This window comes from Trichechus manatus, unplaced genomic scaffold (genome assembly GCF_000243295.1).
Source record: "Trichechus manatus latirostris isolate Lorelei unplaced genomic scaffold, TriManLat1.0 scaffold00038, whole genome shotgun sequence".
NCBI classification, from domain to species: Eukaryota; Metazoa; Chordata; class Mammalia; order Sirenia; family Trichechidae; genus Trichechus; species Trichechus manatus.
The window spans coordinates 14,238,291-14,259,139 of NW_004443974.1; the positions used below are offsets into that span (position 1 = coordinate 14,238,291).

The 20,849-nt window shown below is 37.7% G+C and overlaps 1 protein-coding gene across 1 annotated transcript in view; it reads right to left on the reverse strand.

Moving 5' to 3' along the window:
* FNBP1 (formin binding protein 1) overlaps nt 1-20,849 on the reverse strand; it is a 142,000-nt gene that overhangs the window by 10,437 nt on the left and 110,714 nt on the right. Inside the window, exons 9-12 of the mRNA XM_023730620.1 lie at nt 13,907-14,104; nt 12,791-12,973; nt 6,596-6,610; nt 2,497-2,606 (exon numbers count right to left, since the gene is read on the reverse strand). Of these exons, the coding sequence (XP_023586388.1) occupies nt 2,497-2,606; nt 6,596-6,610; nt 12,791-12,973; nt 13,907-14,104 (506 nt within the window). The remainder of the gene's footprint in view (nt 1-2,496; nt 2,607-6,595; nt 6,611-12,790; nt 12,974-13,906; nt 14,105-20,849) is intronic.

Consider the following 20,849-nt stretch of genomic DNA (forward strand, 5'->3'; position numbering starts at 1 on the left):
AAAAAAAAAAAAAAAAAATCCCCCACTACAATGACGTATTTGTACTTCTTATATGTCTGTCAATTTCTACTTTTCTATATTTTGAATGTATGCTATTGTGGACGTAGAGATTTAAAATGTAGGAAGTTGATCCTTTTCATTTGAGTAGGTTTTTTTTTTGGGTCTGGAAGTCAGTCTTGTCTGGTATGAACACAACCACTCCAGTTTTCTTTTGGTCACCATTTGCACAGTCTATTTTCTTCATTCTTTTACTTTCGACTTTTCTGTACCTTATGAGTCACATGTATTTCTCGGAGATCGCATACTGGCAGATTTTCTATTTGTATCCAGTCTGAGAATTTTTATTTTTTAATCGGAACATGTAGTCAGTTTACCTTTAACATACTGATTTATAAACACTCATGTGCCAGGCACTGTTCTAAGCGCTTTACTTATATAACGTTGACTCATTTAATCCTCACACAAACAGGACATAATAGCCCCTTTTAAAGATGAGGAAACTGAGGTACCAAGAGGTTAAGGAACTTTTACAAAATCCCCAATAGTAAGTTAAAAAGCTAGATTTGAAGCCAGGCTGTCAGGAGCACTGGGGGCTTTTAAACCTACCTTCCTACTTTTTGCTTTTGATTTGTCCTGCCTATTCTATATATTTTTCTTTTCTCTTCCTTCTTGCCTTTTTGGATGGGTTATTTTAAAAATCTTTCGTGCTTGTGTCACTTCTCTGCTCAAAACCTTTTTATTTATTTTCTGTTTCCCCTGCACAAAAATGTAAACTTCATGAAAGCAGGGGTTTTTGTATGCTTTGTTCATTGCTTTACCCTTAGTGCCTAGAATATTTCCTTGCACGTTGTATAATGCTTGATAAATGGTTGTTGAGTGAATGGTTGGCCATGATTTGCTTTGAGATTTGAACTTAAATGATAATTTGATATATACTGTCTCCCCTCTGTTAACCCTGATGAGCTGTCAGCTACCCTCTGAGGCCAACCCTCCACTTGAGCCCTGGCTCCACCTGGACTGCCAACCCCCTAATCTTGCTCTACAAGAGGTTGCCACAGAGGTTAACAGGTTAACCAGGTTCCATGGCCATGACCCAAGTGGCAGAGAAAACTTTCTACATGGTATTGGACAATTAGAGAGAAAGAGTAGATGTTTTAAGTCTGTCAACAACCTATAAGATATCATTTCAGATACTTGAGTCATAACATTGTACGCCTGTAGGAAATCACCTGCTATCTTATTAAACAACATGAGGTTTATAACATATTAACCCTCTTTATATTTGGTCACCCATGGAATAAAAAGTACAAAGATAAAATTTTCACTTTATGAAGTATATTTCTAATGCAAAATGAGGACAAAGCTAAATATAGTGTTATTGGTTTTTTTAAAACTGTAACTATGTTATAAAATGACCTGTTAGTAATTGCTCTACCAGGCATAAAGAATAAAACATACCTTTTCTTTGTACTTAAACCAAAGTGCATAACCAAATTTTAACCCCAGCATCAATGTAACTAAACTGTATAGAAGATCATCATTTAGCCTATTTATAGAGCATAAAACCTCAAGTTATCATTTAAGTTCAAATCTCAAATAAATGAATGACTCACCAATTTTACTCAGTGAGAACATGTAAGGTGGGAAGCAATTAATATCCCCTAAATGATGTGAGGAGCCCTAGTGGTGTAGTGGTTAAGAGCTCAGGCTGCTAACCAAAAGGTTGGCAGTTCAAATCCACCAGCTGCTCCTTGGAAACCCTATGGGGGCAGTTCTACTCTGTCCTATAGGGTCACTATGAGTCAGAATCGACTCGATGGCAAAGGGTTAAATGATGTGAAAGTATTACAGGGTGTAAATGTGGGGAGGAATGCCCAAATGAGAAGAGATATTGAATCATTTTTTACTTTTATTTTTGCATGTGCACCAACCTACCATCCCAAAGGTCAAACTTACAAAACAGCTCAGAAAACTGGGAACCCTTGAGGTGGAAGCCTAGTACAGACTCTTCTTGAGAGCAAGTAAACATTTACACCTCTAATGGCTGGTGGTGTGTACATGAAGACATGTTGTGATTTGTTTTCTAGACACCATCATACACTGTATAAAAAGAAAGGAAGACTTAAAAACCTATATGAAGGCTGATTTTTATTTATATTCAAATAGAAAGACAAACAAATTTTTAACCCAAAGCTGGGATATGGGGCAAGGGAGGGGGTGAGAGTCATGCCACCTCTCTTTTCCTCTTTTGTACGAAAACACTCACCTATACACTCGTGATAGAAGAGATAACTACATGTATTTTGCTCTCAAAACTCAGAATAAAATCTATTTGTAAAAGGGAATCTCCCAATCTATAATAAAGCAATCTAGTAGAATATCTGTGACAAAACACACTGCTCAAATACTCACTTTTAAATCTACTTTAGGATTTATGATTTACCGTATTTCCAAATTGAAATGAATTTCTTAATAAGGCATATCGATCCACTCTACCTTTGATCCATCTCCTTTTGGATTTCTTTATTTAATTCATCGACTTTCTGCTGTAGCTTTTTCCTTCTCTGCTCAGGTGGCAGGTTGCTGAAATCCTCTGGTGTTGCACCCTGCAGATGCAAATATAAATGAGAAGCTAGAAAGCCCTAAAGTACTCCTTCAAAAAAAAAAAAGAAAAAATACTGAGTAAAGCCTGCAGGAAAGACACCCCTGACATCAGGTGGTTGCAGAAGTCTGCACAGGTTTTCATGAAATAAATTAAGCTCTTTCCCACCATACCCAGGTGAAATGCAAAACCAATGCATGCAAACTGCAAAAGTCCCACAAACCATTTCGTATTCCATTGATGCTAGCCCAAAATGCCTCTGAAAAGGCAAGGAGCAATGCTACAGGAAGGAGAGGGAAGAAGAAATACTTCTGATTCCAGTGACTATCAACTAAAAACATTTTGAGACAGAGACTTCATTTTATTACCAAGTGTTACCATTAGTGTCTGTGGTAAACACTAAAGTTTTTGCCTCCTTAATATAAGGAAGTTTATGTTTCCTTAATACAAACCAGTGATAAGTCCCCCATCAACTGTTTCATGTCTCAGGCATTGCTTTTTTCCCTGGTCTGAGTATTCCTTCCCATCTCTTCACACAAGGCTGAGGCCAAAATTTCCACACCCGCGAACTGACATATGGGACATCACATTCCACAGACAGTGTGGGTGAAAAGGATATTTAAAAAATGTATCCTCCTCCCCCATGCACTCTTCCCTGTAAGAGTCTGACCACTTCTTTTTGACACTTGGCTAGCTCATTAGCTTTAGGGTAGCCTTAAAGAATTCATATAGAATGCTCTCCCTGCCCTCAAAAATCAGTTTCCCCCAGTGTATGAAATCAATCTCAGCTGTTCGTAATCTCTCTGTAGATGTATATTGGTATCTTGATTCCCTTTAAAAAACAAGTGTTATCTTTCCTTTGTGCATGTGATTTAAGTAGAAAAGATCAACAGTTTCCAGACTTATACATGTGCTTACTTGTTAGAAAGCTGTGGCTAAGTTGTGGCCAAGTGCTTTTACTTAAAGGGGACTATTTTCATAGAGAAAGATAAATTTATTCAATAACCAGCGATAAGCCAGGGAATTTACAAAAGAGATTTTATTTTAAAACCTCAATTCTTTTAAAACAAGGGCAAGACTGGCTTGGAGTGGGTGGAAAGGAAGGGGCTGGGATAATGTAATTCCCAAATCAAGTTGAGTTTGCCAAGTAGCTCACACGAAAGCTTGTGACTGAAGTTCCTAGGCTGATTATGTTAAAATGCCAGGCTGCTGTGCTGGGAAGTGTGTGATTCAGCAAATAGTTTACCACAAAGGCCACACAAAGACCTTTCCATCAATGTTCTCAAAGACTCTTCCATCAGATGCACTAACTGAGCGGCTTTGACTCTCTGGTTGTGTGTGTGTGTTGAGTGGGAAGAGATAAGATTTGGGTGAACCAGAATGGAAGTGACTTTTCCCTAATGCTAAACCAAGGAAATTTAATTAGACTCTGAAAGTAAGATGAAGCAACACTAATCGTCAGTATAAAAATAAGACTTTTTTTCTTATCCATATACTAGAGTGTTAAAATATTTGAAAGCTTAATAATTTGCTTTTCCTCAATTCAATCATTGAGCTTGGAAAAAAAAATTTGTTCTCATGCTGAATTTACTTATAGCAGCAGACCAGCATGTTTTCTAGAACGGAGTTTTTTTTTTTTTTTTTTAAGCAGGAATACAACAAAACAGTGTGAGAAACACTGCTTCAGAAGTCAGGAAACCTAGTAAGTGGTCAATAAGCTTACTATGTGTAGGGCCCTGAGTGAGGCTGTGGAGCTCTGATACTAAGTAGCTGGCAACTTCCCCTTCTTATGCTTCTGTCCTGATGGGTGGGGTTGGATTAGAAGCTTTCTCAAGGCTTCATCTAATTGGCTGTGAGTCCAATAGAACTTTCTGCAATGATGGAAATGTTCTATATCTGCAGCGTCCAATACAGTAGCCATTAGCCACAGATGGCCATTGAGTACTTAAAATGTGGCTGGTCCAACTGTGGGACTGAATTTTAAAATTTATTTAATTAAAATTTAAGTAGCCACATGTAGCTAGTGGCTACCGTATTGGACAGGGCAGGTCTAGACTATGAACAGGTGAAAGATGTACATTGGTATATAAATGCTGCAAAGAAATCTGTAAGTAAAACACACTGTACTTATGACTTATAAATAGATACCCTAAACAACAACAAAAATACAACAACTAAAACAATTAGGTCTCTTTTAATAGATGCTTCTGTGTTGTTATTTAAAAACTAATCTCAGTAATTGCCTCATACAAAACTTCACATCCCCTTTGGAGATTCAGGTCAACAGCTGCTTTTCAAGCCAAAGAAACTTGATGTTTCCAGAGGGACCTTAAAAGTTCATTTCATCCAATTAGCCTTTTGAAGCTTGAATGCTTTTAAACAATACTCTGACCTATGAAGGAATTTTTATTTCTAGCTTTGAGTCAAAATATATTTTCTGAAATCTTTGGAGCTGCCTAGTTTACAAAGAGACCAGCCATACCAGGTGGCACTGCTATTGAAAGAAGGCATCACACACACATATTTTACGTGACTTTGCTATGTAAGAGGATCTTATTTTACATGTTAATGGAGCCAAACCCTTGTTCCTGGCCAACTCTAACCAAATAGCACAAATGTCTCTTGTGATTTTATCATTTTTACACCCAAGCCATTTTTTGTGCAACACTGCACATCTTTATTTGCTTCAAAGTAATGGTACAAAACAACAATTCAATACAAGTTGGTAAAATGTATTTCAAACAGAAAGACTGTCTTAATAATATCACTTCTTGCTGCTAGCACCCCAGCAAAAGAACAAAGGGTAATTAAGAAACCCTGGCATCTGAGAAAAACTCCAAGTTAACTGAGCCAATTTCTCCCAAATTAATACTGCTGATGAACTAAATTCATTTAAGTGTCTAGATCTCTTTCCTTCTTAAAAAGACTTTAATCAAGGACACTTCTCAGGATTTTATTTAGTCTAAGAAATGTTTAATAAAATATCCTTTTTGTTTAGGGTTGAGCCAGTTGCCAAACACTGAACCAGGTTGAAAAAGTATTATATACATGCCCATGTATGTGTATATATGTAAATGTACATGTACATACATATAAATGTATATATAAGGATAACCATAAAATACTATCCTAAATTATCAACAGCAGTGCAGAAAGTGCTGATCTTATTCCTGGTTAAATTGTCACAGATTACCATTGTCCATTATTTTAGGATATCAGCTGTGGAATTTGAAAATATTATGTAACTTATACATATTTGAAGTATTGTTATGGGTTATGTTGGTTAAGAGTTTCTTTTAATAAATGTAATTATTAGTTTGAATGTTCACTAGGGCAATAAAGTTAAATAAAACAACACAGGTCACTAAGTAAATAATTCTGAAAGGCTTAGGAGGCTCTCTTCACTGTCCACAAAATCATCTTGTGGCTTCTTAAATTAACCATTCACAAGGCACAAACATATTTATGTACCACCTGAAAAACTAGCTGTTTATTTTTCAGTTCTCAAAGGCTGCCTTAAGCCTGAGGGGCCACCACAGGCTGGCATCATCCCTGCGTGTCTCCCTCAGGGTCCCAGCTTTTTCCATCTACTCTTGTGGCTCTCAGGGAGGAGCAGCTTTCAATTATGAAATTTATTTTTATACAAAATGATCCAATAAATAAACTCTACAACATTTAATACTTATGTTTACATTTATATGAACAGTTTATCAACTTTTGCCATCCTCTTAAAGCCCCAATATTATAAAGAAAACCAAAATTATGCGTTAAGTGTTAATTTTCTTAGCAACTTTAAAAGATTATGATCACCTCTATTAGAATCCAAACCTTTGTATTCAGAAGGTTTAATAAAGAAATGCCAATAAAAGCACACACAAGAGAAGCACAAAGCAACAGTTAATTTTGAAGATAGGTTCACTGGCACAGCACCCACAAAACACATACAGAAAAACCTGATTAGACTCAGGACATGCATGGAATAATTGTGCTTACCAGCTTGAGAGAAAGCTTCACGTAAAAATTGAAGGGGTAACAGGAAAAAAAAAAAAAAAAGAGGAGAGAGAGAAAACAACAGCACATCAGAAGAAAAGGAACTTCATCAGTTCCACTGTATTAACATAACACAAGTTCACCTGTTGATTCGTGAAAATGGCTTGTAGCGAATCTGTGCAAAAGTTCACAGAGAGGCTGATCCCTACCAAAACCTTTCTTTAGCTGTCACATTGCCAGAGCAAAGATAAAGATAGAAAAGGAGAGTTTTTGGTTACAATTTTGTCTTTGGTCATGTCAGCCTGGGTGTAAACTAAAGTTAAGTTTGCAGGCGGTGGCATAAAATGAGTATAAATGACAAAAATAATCATATAGCTTTTTTTATTCACCAAATTTCCCAAGGAAAGTTTTACAGAGACTAAAAAAGTCTGAACACCAATTTCTTCCACAACATATATGTAACATTTTTATCATAAAGAAATTTAATAAATATGAACATTGCATTTCTTAAAGGCATTAAGGCAAAACTCTCAGACTGAAGGGGTAACCAAGGATCACAAGCTGCTCTAAGAAATGTCTCAGCTCAGAAAGCCTCTCAGCGTCGGGCTAGAGGCAGAAAGACCATGCTCTGTCCCACTGGTGGGCTCACAGCACCACGCACCACATCCTGCCTGCTCTGTGGGGGTCTTCAGAGGTTTTCTATTTAACACTGAGCCATATCCACAGGGATTACAGATCTTTTGGGGGGAATTGGCAGGAGTTGCTGCTCTTGAAAGTTACCTTTAGGAAACTGGTAGCCAACTCTTTCAACTACCAAGGGATGCTCCTGACTACGGAATTCCTGATAATTATCACGCCTCAGCAAGCTGCAATCCTGCTGGGCCTGGAGATTTGCAGAGAGATACAGTGATTACTGGCCCCAAAACAGAGCTTACAGGACATCTCAAAATTGGGAAAAGAAATATTCAATTCTTCATTAACAAGAGAATCCTGTTCTATGCCTATAATGCAGTATTTTAAGAGCTCAGTGCATGATACTTACTTAGCTGTTGTTATCAAGCCTAGAAAGTTAAGGCAACTGCTGGTAGGATCCATTCAAAAGGTATTTTTGAGACAAAGTACCAGAGAAAGTACTCACTGCTTTAAATTGAGGGGGTGGGGAGGGTTAAAACGCCTTAAAAACAAACAAAAAAACTCAAACCCACTGCATAGAGTGATTCACAGCCATCCTACAGGACAGAGTAGAACTGCCCCATAGGGTCTCCAAGGCTGTAAATTTTTAGGGAAGTGGATTACCCCATCTTTCTCCCGAGGAGCGGCTGGTGGCTTTGAACCGAAGACCTTTAGATTAGCAGACGAGCACTTTAACCACTGTGCCACTAACTCTCCTTAAAATTCCTTAACTAGGCTTAAAAAATCAAATTCTTAACTTAAGATTAAATCAAAGTCAGCACTTCTTTGTAAACAGGCATTCAATTTTAAAAGAAATTGTCCTTGTATGGAAAGAAGAGACTTTTAAGGAAAGAAATAACAAGATAAAACTTTTGAAAGAAAGGCACATACAGTCACGCCCGTGACTCTTCAGATGTAGGCAGTCTGCATTAACGACTGGAGCCTTCCTGTGAACTTTAGCATAGATCTGTTCATCACAATTTGAGTCCTTTGTACGTACAGACAACACTTATGGTGCACAGCAGAAAACCTTCCAAATGTCTTCCTACCAAGCACACTACCTATACAAATGTTTTCTCCCACACTATTGTCTAAACATGGCTAATCTGAAGAATTAACATCTGAACTAGATAACACTGTTTGCTCTCTGTTCAGCTTCTTCAGTTACCTGAGGTCATACACTCTTCTGTGAATACTCCAGAACCAGAATTCTAACATCAAACTATAGCTCAGGAATATTACCACTTCATAGTCATTAGGATTGAAAGAAAGATTTCAATAGAAATGGGAAGTTCTGAATTCTAAGACAAATTCAATTTTTTGAAGTGGGCAGTGGCTGATCATCAACAGGAAGCACCATCACGGTATACAGTACTCTGCTTAACCATTATAAATTGGTTTTCAGTTTTAAGCTGTAAGCCAGCCAATTAGATGGTTTAAAATTAGAAACCTAATCATGTGCTAAAAGAATAATTTTAATGGCTTCATTAAGTGCATTGCTAGACACCTGAAGAACTAAAAAGCTGTCAGTTTCAGGCGACAATTAAAGAGCCTTGGGAGCCACAAGCGTCAATAACACATGAGGGAACACAGAGCCAGCAAGTCCATGTGTTATTGGACAGTCACAGGCACTAACCTCAAATACAAAGAAAGGGGACAATAAGAATATATAAGCATATATATTTAAGGTCTATGGAAAATCATTTGTATGAAATTGCTCATGCTTCGTTGGTTTGTTTGTTCTCCAAGCTTTATGCACATAAATCCTTTATGGATCCATTTGTTCCAAACACGGATTGTGCTATACAACTGCAGTTTGTAAGAGTGTCATTCTCCTGTGACCACACTCTGCAGCTGTGTTTTATGGGTGAAATTCTGCCATAAAATCATACACAGACCCAGTGACATCTTCTCAGACAGCAGTCACAATCCCTTTAAAGATTTTACCAGAACTAGAATGAAAAGGGAAAAAAAACCCAAGCTTAGTTCACTGACGTTATTCAGAAGTTTGGTTTCCTTTTTCATGCAAGTTTTTCAGAGGAAGTAACCTGGGGTTGAATATATACATCAGACTTTTTCCTGTATACAGTCCTTTCAATTAAGAATTTCATTTCTTGTGTAGAAGCACAGCAGGGTGCATTTGGGTCCCCAGTCTTGGTGGTCAATGGGGTTAGTGGCTGTGCCGTGACTGTATGACCTGGCCATCACAGGTAAACTTACAACATAGTCCCTAGCCTCAAAGGCATACGTGGGTTTCCCTATTGTCCTCTTCATGAGTTCTTTGTGAAAACAGAAAGACTGAGTCTGCCAATAATCAGCAAGAAAACAAGATAAAATAAATAATATTAAATTAACCATAAGATAGTAACATTTGACAAACAATTGGTAAGAATTTTCAAGATCTCTTGATCAATCTTTTTGGTACTTTTCCATATAATTAACTCTAAAATATGGAAAAAAATATGATGATATTTTAGATTTAGAAGCCCCTTGCTCAGACCAGAAAAAGAAACCTTAATTTAAGGCAATAAAATTACAACTTGCAGATTGCAAATTAAGAACATACAATCTAGTTTCATTTTTCTTTGATTTACATAAAGATGAAATAATTACTAATGCTCACGTGGCATACCAATCATTAAAGATGTTTGATGAAATAAAATTGTTACAAGTATCCATGGCTTCCAATGAAAACGCACTTATCCTGTTTAAGCATTTAGAAACAAAATCAGTTATGCTAAGAGATATTGGTACAGGATTTATACATTCTGATGACAGAAACAAATTATTGAAATCTGGATTGGAAAGCTGCAAAACATGATAAATTAAAAGACATATTAAAATGATAGAGTTGTTATTCTCCTAGGATGATTTTCCTAACTAAATTACCTTTGGCACAATAGTCTTAAGTTTAAAAGCAGAACTAACCAAATGGTAGCAATGACTGTATCATTTTAGTCATGGATCCTAAAAACCACATACCTCTCACATTGAGATTGTTTTAAAATCAAATTTATTTCCCCAAACTTTAGATTTGTTTTTTGAACTTCCTAATTTTACTTCTATGATGTATTTCCCCTTTCTTTTTTCTTTTCTCCATTTTTTAAACTGCTATCTCCTGAAGAGAGGAACATTAAATTTGACCCTAAATAAGAACAGATTGACCAAAAATGATGGAAGCAAAACATTTTTCTATTTACTGATGCTTCTAGTATGCTTGTGTGTGTTTACCCTCAGCAAAACACACTCACCATTTAGGAAATCTTTTAAACAGAGGTTTGCTAAACATGGATGTGAGGACTAAGAAATGAAATTCATTTTGCTAATTATGGTAAAAAAGAGTTTTCATTTAAATCATCAAAATAAGCAGCTTTCCATTTCACTGGTTTTTGTTCTTCAGTATTATATTTTTTTCTAGCCATCTTTTTCTTACACTTATCAATACTGACATTCTTCGGTCTTAAATATTTAGAGAACACCATGAAACACAGATTCAGAAACCATCTGCAACCAACAGACTTTGCAGTGTTGACAGGAAGAATGGAATAAATACATAAACAAATGGTAAACAATCATAAATATTCAATATACTTTGAGATGAGATTCCAAAAGACAGATACAGAGATATTCATTACAAAAATAATAAATGAATGCTTGGTAAAGGTTTCAGAAATGGCAGAGATGGGTTAACTGATTTATAGTTAATAGAAAACTTTATAGTCTAGCAAAAACACCCTAGTCTTATGTTAGAAATTCTTTGATGAACAACTGGAGTGCAGATGGATGGAGAGTTATAAAAGCCAGCATCACTGAACCAGGAAGCTGCAGTTTCCTCAGCAAGGCCTAATAACAGAGCTCAGTGCAATCCATCACTCATGTCTGAAGTCATACTCTGACTTCTAACAATGGTTCTCTTAAAATATTTAGAAAATTAAAATTCTAATCCTTATCCTGAAATGCTGGGTAACCTAAAATAAGATAATTTCATCCATCAATGCCCACCAACTGTATTCTTTGCATAAAACTTTCAGCGTCATCTCAACAGTGACAACTGCTAGTCATTTCCTCATGACCAGTTGCTGATGTCAAATCTGAGGGCACTTCTCATGTAGCTAATGAGTTATGGCTTGAGATCTCTTCCTATGACAATGTGTTAGCTGACGCTTGAGAAAACAAAACTTAGAAATTTTTAGTTTAGGACTAATACTGCACTTGACTTTACCTGCTTATGCTGCTTTGTAACCTAAAGGCTGACATCTAGCTCTGATTTTAGTGATAACTATCGGGCACTATATGGAAAGAAGTAACCCAACTATGAGTTGACTGGAGATCAAGGAGAAAAGTAAAAACTGTGTTTGTACAAGAAAGCATCTCATTACAACTGTCTTGTGACTCCCACGGGAAAAGATGAGAAACCTTACTAGATGTGTTATGCACTAAATATTTGTTCACTCTGAATGGCCACATTCATTATTCATTATAAAAAAAAGTATTTTGGGAAGACTTAGACTAGACTGACCATTTCGATTTATTTAGGAGGCTATAAATTATTTTATTTCAATTTTTTTTCTGTAAACCGAAATGGCATCTACATTGGGTTGCTGGATCAATTCCATCAAACCCTGTGACTTAAACACATCCAATCTTAATTAGAATGGCAAACATGAGTCTTAAGAACATCTATTTATGGGTCAACCATGTTATAACAGACTTTCCCTGTGGGTGTCACAGAATCTCAGACTCTGTAAGCAGACTCCCTGGATTTAAATCCTGGCTCTTCATCTTCTTAGCTCGATCTTAGGCACATCCTTAACATTTCTATGCCTCAATTTCCTTATTAGTAAAATAAGGAACTATTAGTACCTAGGCTTCATAGGGTGGTCGAATAAAAGTACATGAGCATGTAGAACAGAGTCTGGCACATAATAAGCACTCAATAAATGTCAGCTGCTATTATTATTTCACTCTTTAAAAATAAATACTGCATTAGGCCTTTTCCAGTCACCAGATATTTTATTAACATCTTACAATTTCACCAAAATAGCCAGTGAAACCACTGTGACTTATGTATGACATTTCCCCTTACAGCCCTGAGGCATAGCTCAAAAAGAAGTATCTTTATTACACTCACAATGTTTTAGTAATTATTAAGCAAATAATTGGCTTCCAATTTTTCATATGTTACTAGTTTTAGAAACTGAATCTAAGTTTCTTTTATTGGTAAAATCAAAGTAAATATTAATGACTTAGATGTTATAAAGGGGAAGTGGGAAAAAGTCTTTCCAAAAATGTACTAGAGACAAAAAGAACTCTGGGCTAGCTTGCTTTCTCTCTTTTTCCTTCCATCCATCCTCCTTGCTTCTTTCTTTCCTCCTCATTCTTTCTTTTTAGCTATAATGAATCATAGGTTCTTTTTTTTTATGTTATGGGAAAACACAATGGATTCATTCACAAACAAAATAAGTTATGCAGAACAAAACATGCAACAAAAGCACGCGAGAGACAGGATTCCAGAGCAGAACTTACCCCACGCTTTAGGCTCCTGAAGCAGTGGATTTTGGGTTTGGAGGTCATGAACTCGTTGAAGCGATGGGAGAGGGGTTCCTTTTGCTGCTTGGGAGACTGGGGGCCGTTGGGAACAGCAGAGGGTGAGGCAGAGGCAGGGGGAGGAGGGGGAGGCTGATGGGGGGATGTTAAAAGGGACATAAGCTACATGTGAGAGATGGAGCAGTGATAGAGTAAAAATCAGAAACAAGAAGACACAAAACAAAAATAAGCATCAAATAATATTTGAAATTCAAAGCAAATAAAACACAATCAAATATTTAGGCCATGGTCCAAAAGAAAACATGTAGGATATGTTAAATGAAGAGTAGGATGAAAGTGGGAATTTTAGTAAGTAATGCAACAGAAGAATAGCAAGAAATATTTGACAAGAAGCTCATGCAGACTTTCACATGCAAACTACAGTTCTAATTAGTTACTCCAAATCAGTTTGAGCCAGAAGGGTAAATAAATATTTCTAAACTACCTAAACTAACATAGCTTGATGGGAGGAAATGAAAGACCTTAAATGCTAAGGTGAAAACAGCAAGACAGTCTTTTCAAATTAAATATGAATATATTCTAAGGTTAACGCTGTAGTGTTGTCTTGATCCTATTTTATGTCCCCAGGTTAATGCTGTCATGCACCTATGTATCACACTATAAAAAGAAAACGAAAATGTTGATGGATACACATGTTAACATGAATTCAAAACCCAATTATTAATCCATGGTAGCAACTCAATTAGATGTGCTGATAAACTGTTATTAAAATTCTGTGCAATGTTCCCTTTCCCAGCCGAGGTAACCAGCAGTCTAGGAGACTTAGGAGTGTAAGGAGGGATGAGAAACAGCTGAAAGGTCATTAATCTGTTAGTGCGCATGACACAGGACAAGTGATAATGCATTGGAAATAAAACAAATGGCCATCGCAAGGATACCACCACCAAAGAGAAATATTGTTTTAAAATAAAATAGTACACTAGCTTTTTGCATTCTGGAACTGAAGCTTTAAAATCTTACTTTTTTAAGACTAAAAAAGCAAAAATTTCCACACTTTACATAAAACTCATTTTACACTGGGTCCACCATCAGTACCTTATTTTTTTTGATGAACGGCCATAACTTTCCTTTGGATTTGCCACCAGGTTTGTGCTCTTGTTTGCTTTCTCCTCTGGAATTGGAAAGGCTGTTATCTGACACAGTGCGCTTCATTGGCTGAGCGTAATCCTCAAATTCGATGTCTCCGGGAGGCTCAAACCCTGATTTATAAGCTTCTATCACCAGCTGTGAATCCTGAAATCACACCCCCCCCAACACACAAATACATTCAAATAGGTACTTTTTCATGTAATGAATTATGATATGAGCTTATTCATGTGGTATTCGAAGAAAGCTTTGTTGATTGACAATAGATTTTTCCTAGTAATATTTTTATCATTAGAAATAATTTAAGTAAAATTTGTAAAACTACATATCTAGTTGAGATTTGAAGATACTTTCGATAACCACTTTTCTACATTTGGAGAAAAAAATACTAATTAAAAGCTACTTTGTTAAAAGTAGAAAAATCAATGGACTACTATTACATAATTCCCTTGAAAAACACAGTAATGTCAAAGATTAAACAGGCCTATAAAACAAAAAATAATACACATGAGGAACGTGCTTCTTAGCTGACTCAAATATACGAGACCAAATGGGCAGCTACTGTCTAAAAGCAGGAGGAGAAGGCAGGAAGGGACAAGAACTCGTCAAATGGACACAGGGAGACCGGGGTTAAAAGGGGGAGTGTGCTGTCACACTGTGGGGACTGAAACCAATGCCACAAAACAATATGTGTATAAATTTTTGAATAAGAAATTCACTTGAGCTGTAAACTTTCACCTAAAGCACAAGCAAAAAAAAGAAAGAAAGAAAAATACTGTAATACAGAAACCTGGTTACACTTCATGCAATTTAGTGTACACAAAGTCAATGCAAAGAGTAATCTCTAATTTCTTGGATCATTGCAGTTCAGGGATATTAATTTTATTGCTTAATTTTTCTTTATATATTTGTCCATAGTTTATCTCCCCCACTAGAATGTAAGCTTTCTCTGTTGTTACTGTATCCCTAGCACCTAGATGATGTCAGGTGATCATGGTGTCCAATAAATGTTAGCTGAATAAATTAATGAAATGAATGGTGTGCACTCTGCTAGGTCAACAGCATCTCAGGGAGCTCAGAGTCAGGTGGTGGAGACAAATGCACATAAGAAAGCTGCAACTACAAGTGTAATAGACAGAGAGATGGAGAGATGGAGGGATAGATGTATAGATGGAGTGTTACAAAACACATGTGATTAGAATAGCAATCTAACTCAACAATCATTTAATTAAAAAAAATTGCTGAGGATAGCAATTCGGAAAGATTTAAGGTTCTTAACATGAGCCAACATGTTAATTGTTGTTGGCTGCCATCAAGTTGGCCTTCCACTCATGGTAACTCCAAGCAGAAAGGGATGAGATGCTGCCTGGTCCTGTGTCATCGCCATGATCAGTTGTGAACTGAACCATTGTGATACACAGTTTTCATTGGCTGATTTTCAGAAGTGGATTGCCAGGCCTCTTGTCCTAGTCCATCTTAGTCTGGAAGCTCTGCTGAAACCTGCTCAGTCTCACAGCAACACGCAAGCCTCCACTGACAGATGGCTGGTGGATGCACATCAGATGCACTGGATGAGAATCAAACCTGAGTCTCCTGCGTGGAAGGTCAGAATTCTACCACAGTACCTCCGCAGTTTAATTAGTTGTAGCCCTTTCAGCTAATATGTAACTTGTAGCTGTGCCAGACACTGCCAGCTGTCTTCTAATAGCCAATTACCCTTCCTTCTTAGTAACAAGAACCCTGATTTTAAGTTGGGCACACTGCCGCCCAGCTAAAAGGTTTTTCGCCCTAGACTTGTACAGCAAGATGTGGTGACATGACTAAGTTTTGACCTCTAAGATGCAGGCAGAAGTACACTGTGCAATTTTAGGAAGTCTCTTCAAAGGGATGGCACGGGTCCTTCTCCATAATCTGCTTTCTGCAATTTGGATGTGATGGTTGGAGCTCCAGGAGCCAGATCACAAGTCTGAAGGTCATCTAATCAAAAGCTGTGAACTGGAAGGAGCCTGGGTTCATGAGGATTTTATGGACCATCCATCCATGCCAGTGCTGGACCCTCTACCTCGAAACAACTTATGCATGAGAGAAAAAGTAAACTATCTTGTTTAAAACACTACTGTTCCTATTATATGACGCTAAACCTATACTAGCAGATTCAGCTCTGCAGTCATGACATGTATTCAAGCAACTACACTGATCTATTATAGTAAAAACATGATCACTTGATATAATTGGAAACTGTTGTTGTTGTTAGGTGCCATCAAGTCAATTTCAATTCATATCGACCCTATGTGACAGGGCAGAATTGCCCCATAGGGTCTTCTAGGCTGTAATCTTTACGAGAGCAGATTGCCACAACTTTCCCCTGTAGACCTGCTGGGTAATATCGAGCCACCAACCTGTCAGTGGATTTGAAGCGCCAACCTTAAGCAGCTGAGCGCTTAACCATTGCATTGCCAGGGCTCCTTAAATGAAAACTAACCTTACAGAAATAAGCCAGTTTTAGGTAATCATGTTTTTTAAAACCGCCCTAAGGGAGGGAGAGGGCACTGAGTTTGTTGGTGGGTAGCAGGGCTAGAAGTGGTATATTCTTCTACCCCATTTAAATACTTATTAAATCACCTCCTCCAAGTCTTCATTGAAATGTACCTTCTCAGTATATCATCCCCCAGGCATTTCCTATCACCCTTTCCTACTTTATTTTTTCCAAACACTAAACATGTTTGAATACTCTAAATAATGTTCTCTTTTATTTTCTTTATTGTCTATCTCCTCCTTCAGAACAGTGCCTGGCACTTTTGAATGAGTGGGTAGATTCAAACATGTGCCAGACACTGGACTTGTTTTAAAAGTAAAAAGAAGGTGGCAGGGCTTAGAAGAAAGAACACAGGCTTCAGAGCCAGACAGACAAATTTACAGTGTGACCCAAAGCAAGACTGTAACCTCCCTGAGTTCCGTGTTCTCCTCAGTGAGGACCACAGGCCTGGAAAGAAGTAAGTGTTCAGTGAAGAATTTTATAAAGTACCAGCAATTTTTCTCAAGATAAGGTTTAAAAAAGGATATATCAATTATACATGAACAGGCAGAGATAAAGAGGGTATGAGGAAATGGAAACTTACATGAAAATACCTAAGGTCAAAGCAGTAAGACCATAATTAACTTTTCCAAAAACTGAATCTGCAAATGAAGATAAATGTGGAAAACTTATCTAAAACATAGAAGGAATGTTTGGAAAGATAATGTGCAAGGTCAGAGGACTTGTACCGATAAAGGAAGACCTGACTTTTGAATTCTCAAAGAAGATAGAGCAAAGTGAAACATTCATTCATTTAAGTAAAGACCCAAAGGAGATGCGGGACTGAACCCTGCAGATACCTGGGGAAGAACATTCCAGGCAGAGAGAACCACTTGGGGTTTTCAAGGAATACCCAAGAGACACTGTGGCTACAGCACTGGGGAGAAGACAATAGATGACATCAGAAAGATAAACGGAAAAGGAGGTGTTCCAGATAGTTTAGGGCTTTGCAGCCCTGGATGACTTTGGCTTTTCCTCTTAGTGAGACAGAAGCCCCTGGAGGGTTCTGAGCAAACGATGAACATGACCTAACTTATTTTAAAAGGATCTCTCTGCCTCTCTGGCCTCTGTGTTAAGAACGGATTGTCGGGGACAAGGGCAGAAGTAGGGAGACTAGTCAGATGACTCCTGCAGTAATCCAGACAAAAGATTATGGAGTCTTGGATCAGGAGAGTAACAGTGGAAGTGATGAGAGCTGGTTGGGATCTGAATATATTTTTAAGGTAGAGTCAACAGAACTGGCTGATAAATGGATACAGGTTCGAGAAAAGGAACGTATCAAGGATGATTCCAAGATCCAAGCAACTGGAAGGACAGACTCACCATTAACCAAGATGGTGAAGACTATGAGAAGAGCAAGTTTGGCAAGGAAGGTCAAGGGCTCCCTTTTGAATATGTTAAGTATCTATTAGACATCTGTGGGATATATGATGAACTCTACCCAAAGATTTTGGTCTCTGTCCCTGGTTCCTTGGAGGTAATCTCTAAACCCTTGGAATCCCCCCAGTGACTGGAGTCTTTATTATTCATAGAGGGGCTCCAGATCACAACTGAGAGTTTATGCTAATGAGGTGACACATGTTGAATGGGCCAGAAAAACCCATCACCAGATATCAACCCAACCTTTGGGAAGGCGAGGGTAGCTATAGATTGAGTTCAAAGACATGGGCAGTGATTCAATCAGTCAGGCCTATTTAATGAAACTCCATTAAAAACTCTGGACACCGAAGCTCAGGTGATCTTCCCGGCTGGTGATAGACATCAATGCATAGGAGGGTGACAAGCCCTTTGGGACATGGAAGCTCCATGTTGGGGATCTTCCTAGACCTCATTCTATGTCTCTTCATTTGTATCCTTTTTGCTATAATAAAACTCTAATTTTAAGTATAGCACTTTCCTGAGTTCTGTGAATCATTCTAACAAATTATCAAACATGAGGGGAGTAGTGGGGATCCCCAAACTTGTATCCAGCAAGTCAGAAGTAAAGGAGTCCTTGAGGCCCCTGAGCTTGCAGCTGGTATCTCAAGGGAGTAGTGGGAACACCCAAATTTGTAGCCAGAAGGTCAAAAGTGAGGGTACTGTTGGGACCCCCAAACATGTAACTGATGTCTGAAGTCTTGGGCAGACTTGGCAGTCCGGAGGACTGTGCCCTTTATAACTTGAGACATGACTTAGCTCCAGGTGGTTAGGGTCAGAAAAAGAACTGCATTTGCAGTTGGTGTCAGAGAATACATTTAGAGTTGGTGTCAGAAGGCAGTCACAGAAACCTTAACATGCAAGTGGAGAGCCTGTAGTTTGGGGGAGAGGTCCAGGCTGGAAACACAAAATTTGTAAGTCAGTACTGAGATGAGACATAATGTTCTGAGAGTCCGTAGACCATTTAAGGAGTGAATGTGGATAGTAAAGAGGTCTAAGTACTAAGCTGCGGAGCACCTGAAAGTTAAATGGTTAGAAGAAGAACAAGCAAAGGAGACAGAGACCAGTGAGGAGGATAAAAGCCATTACAGTATGATTTTCTGGGAGCCAAGTGAAGGAGGAGAAGGTCAGAGGGTGGTTAAGTGAGAGCCAATGCTGCTAAGAGTTTAAGTAAGAGGAAGACTTACAAGTGACCCTTAGATTTAGCAACATAGAGGTCACTGGTGAAACAGAATTATAAGTGATACAATGGAAAACAAGGCTTCTGTAATGGGGAAAAAAATTCTGTAAACGTAGGCGTTTACAACTTCCTAAATAAAACTGACAGAGAGAACCCACCATTCAGATATAGTCTTAATGAAATTGAGAAAGTTCAAGGAAAAAGACATTTCCAAGCTTCTAATATAAGAAATTAAAATCAGGCTAGTTTCAGATTTTTGTCAATGCCAGAAATCAATGAAGCTAAAACTCAAAATTCACATATAGGTGACCTGACTTTTGAAGGCTTAACTTATAAACCCCACTATCACTACATCTCTTTAAAAGATCTCCATATTTAATTTATTTGTGTCGGTAGGGTGATCAAGGAAAGCCTCACTACTTCTTGATTTCCTACTAAGACCAAGGCATTTACAACTATCAAAAGACTTCTACCAAAGCCAAAGATGCAAAGACGCACAACAATGACTAACAGTGATAAGAAAATGGAATGGGAAGATTCATAACATGGAAAAATTTGACTTAATGAGTGCATAACCAATGACAAAGAACTCATATATCTCTAAAACTCGCTGCCATCAAGTCGATTTCAATTCATAGCAACCATAGGACAGAGTAGAACTGCTTCATAGGGTTTCCAAGGCTATAAATCTTTACAGAAGCAGACTGATAGATCTTTCCCCCATGCCAGGCATGGATTACCCAATAAGCAAGGTACACACAGGCTGGCTTACTTATGCTTACTTACTAATTTGTAGCACATAATTTCATCTGTTTTTTTACCATATCAAAGATGTAGTGAAATTCATGTGAAATTGTTGACTAAAGATTAGTAAGTAAACACAAGTAAGCCCATGATGTAGTGAAACCCATGTGAAATTGTGCACTACAGGTTAGTAAGTAAACACAAGCAAGCTTGTGCGTACCTTGTTTACTGTAAGGCTGTGCATACCTTGTTTACTGGTTAATACACCCCTGTGAGGGGCAGCTGGCGGGTTCAAACTGCTGACCTTTCGGAATCTGTCTGCTAATAGGTGATCTATTCACAAGGAAAAGACTGCTTCAATCCCTGGACTCAACATTTTAAGAAGCCCTGATGACATCAAATATTTACAGCACATATGTTCAATATTTGGTTTCTTAAATGAATAAATGTTTGTAAAAGTCAAGGTTGGTGTTCTAGTCAATGTTTTTGTTGAGGGAAATAGGTTTCTAGGAAAGGAATACAAATTGATACCATTGGCCCTACAGCAGTGGTTTTCAATCAGGGATCATTTTGCTTCCCAGGGGACATCTGGCAACCTCTGGAGACACTTTTTGTGCTTTTTGGATTAATGCTAGCCTTGTTGGGGTGAGAATGGTATATCATTGTAGTTTTGATTTGCATTTCTCTAATGGCTAATGATCGTGACGCATTTCCTCATATATCTGGTAGCTGCCTAAACGTCTTCTTTGGTGAAGTGCCTGTTCATATCCTTTGCCCATTTTTTAATTGGGTTTTTTGTTGTTGTTGAGGTTTTGCAGTATCTTGTACATTTTAGAGATTAGATGCTGATTGGATTTGTCATAGCCAAAATTTTTTTCTCAGTCTGTAGGTTGTCTTTTGACTCTTTTGGTGAAGTCTTTTGATGAGCATAAGTGTTTGATTTTTAGGAGCTCCTAGTTATCTAGTTTCTCTTCTGG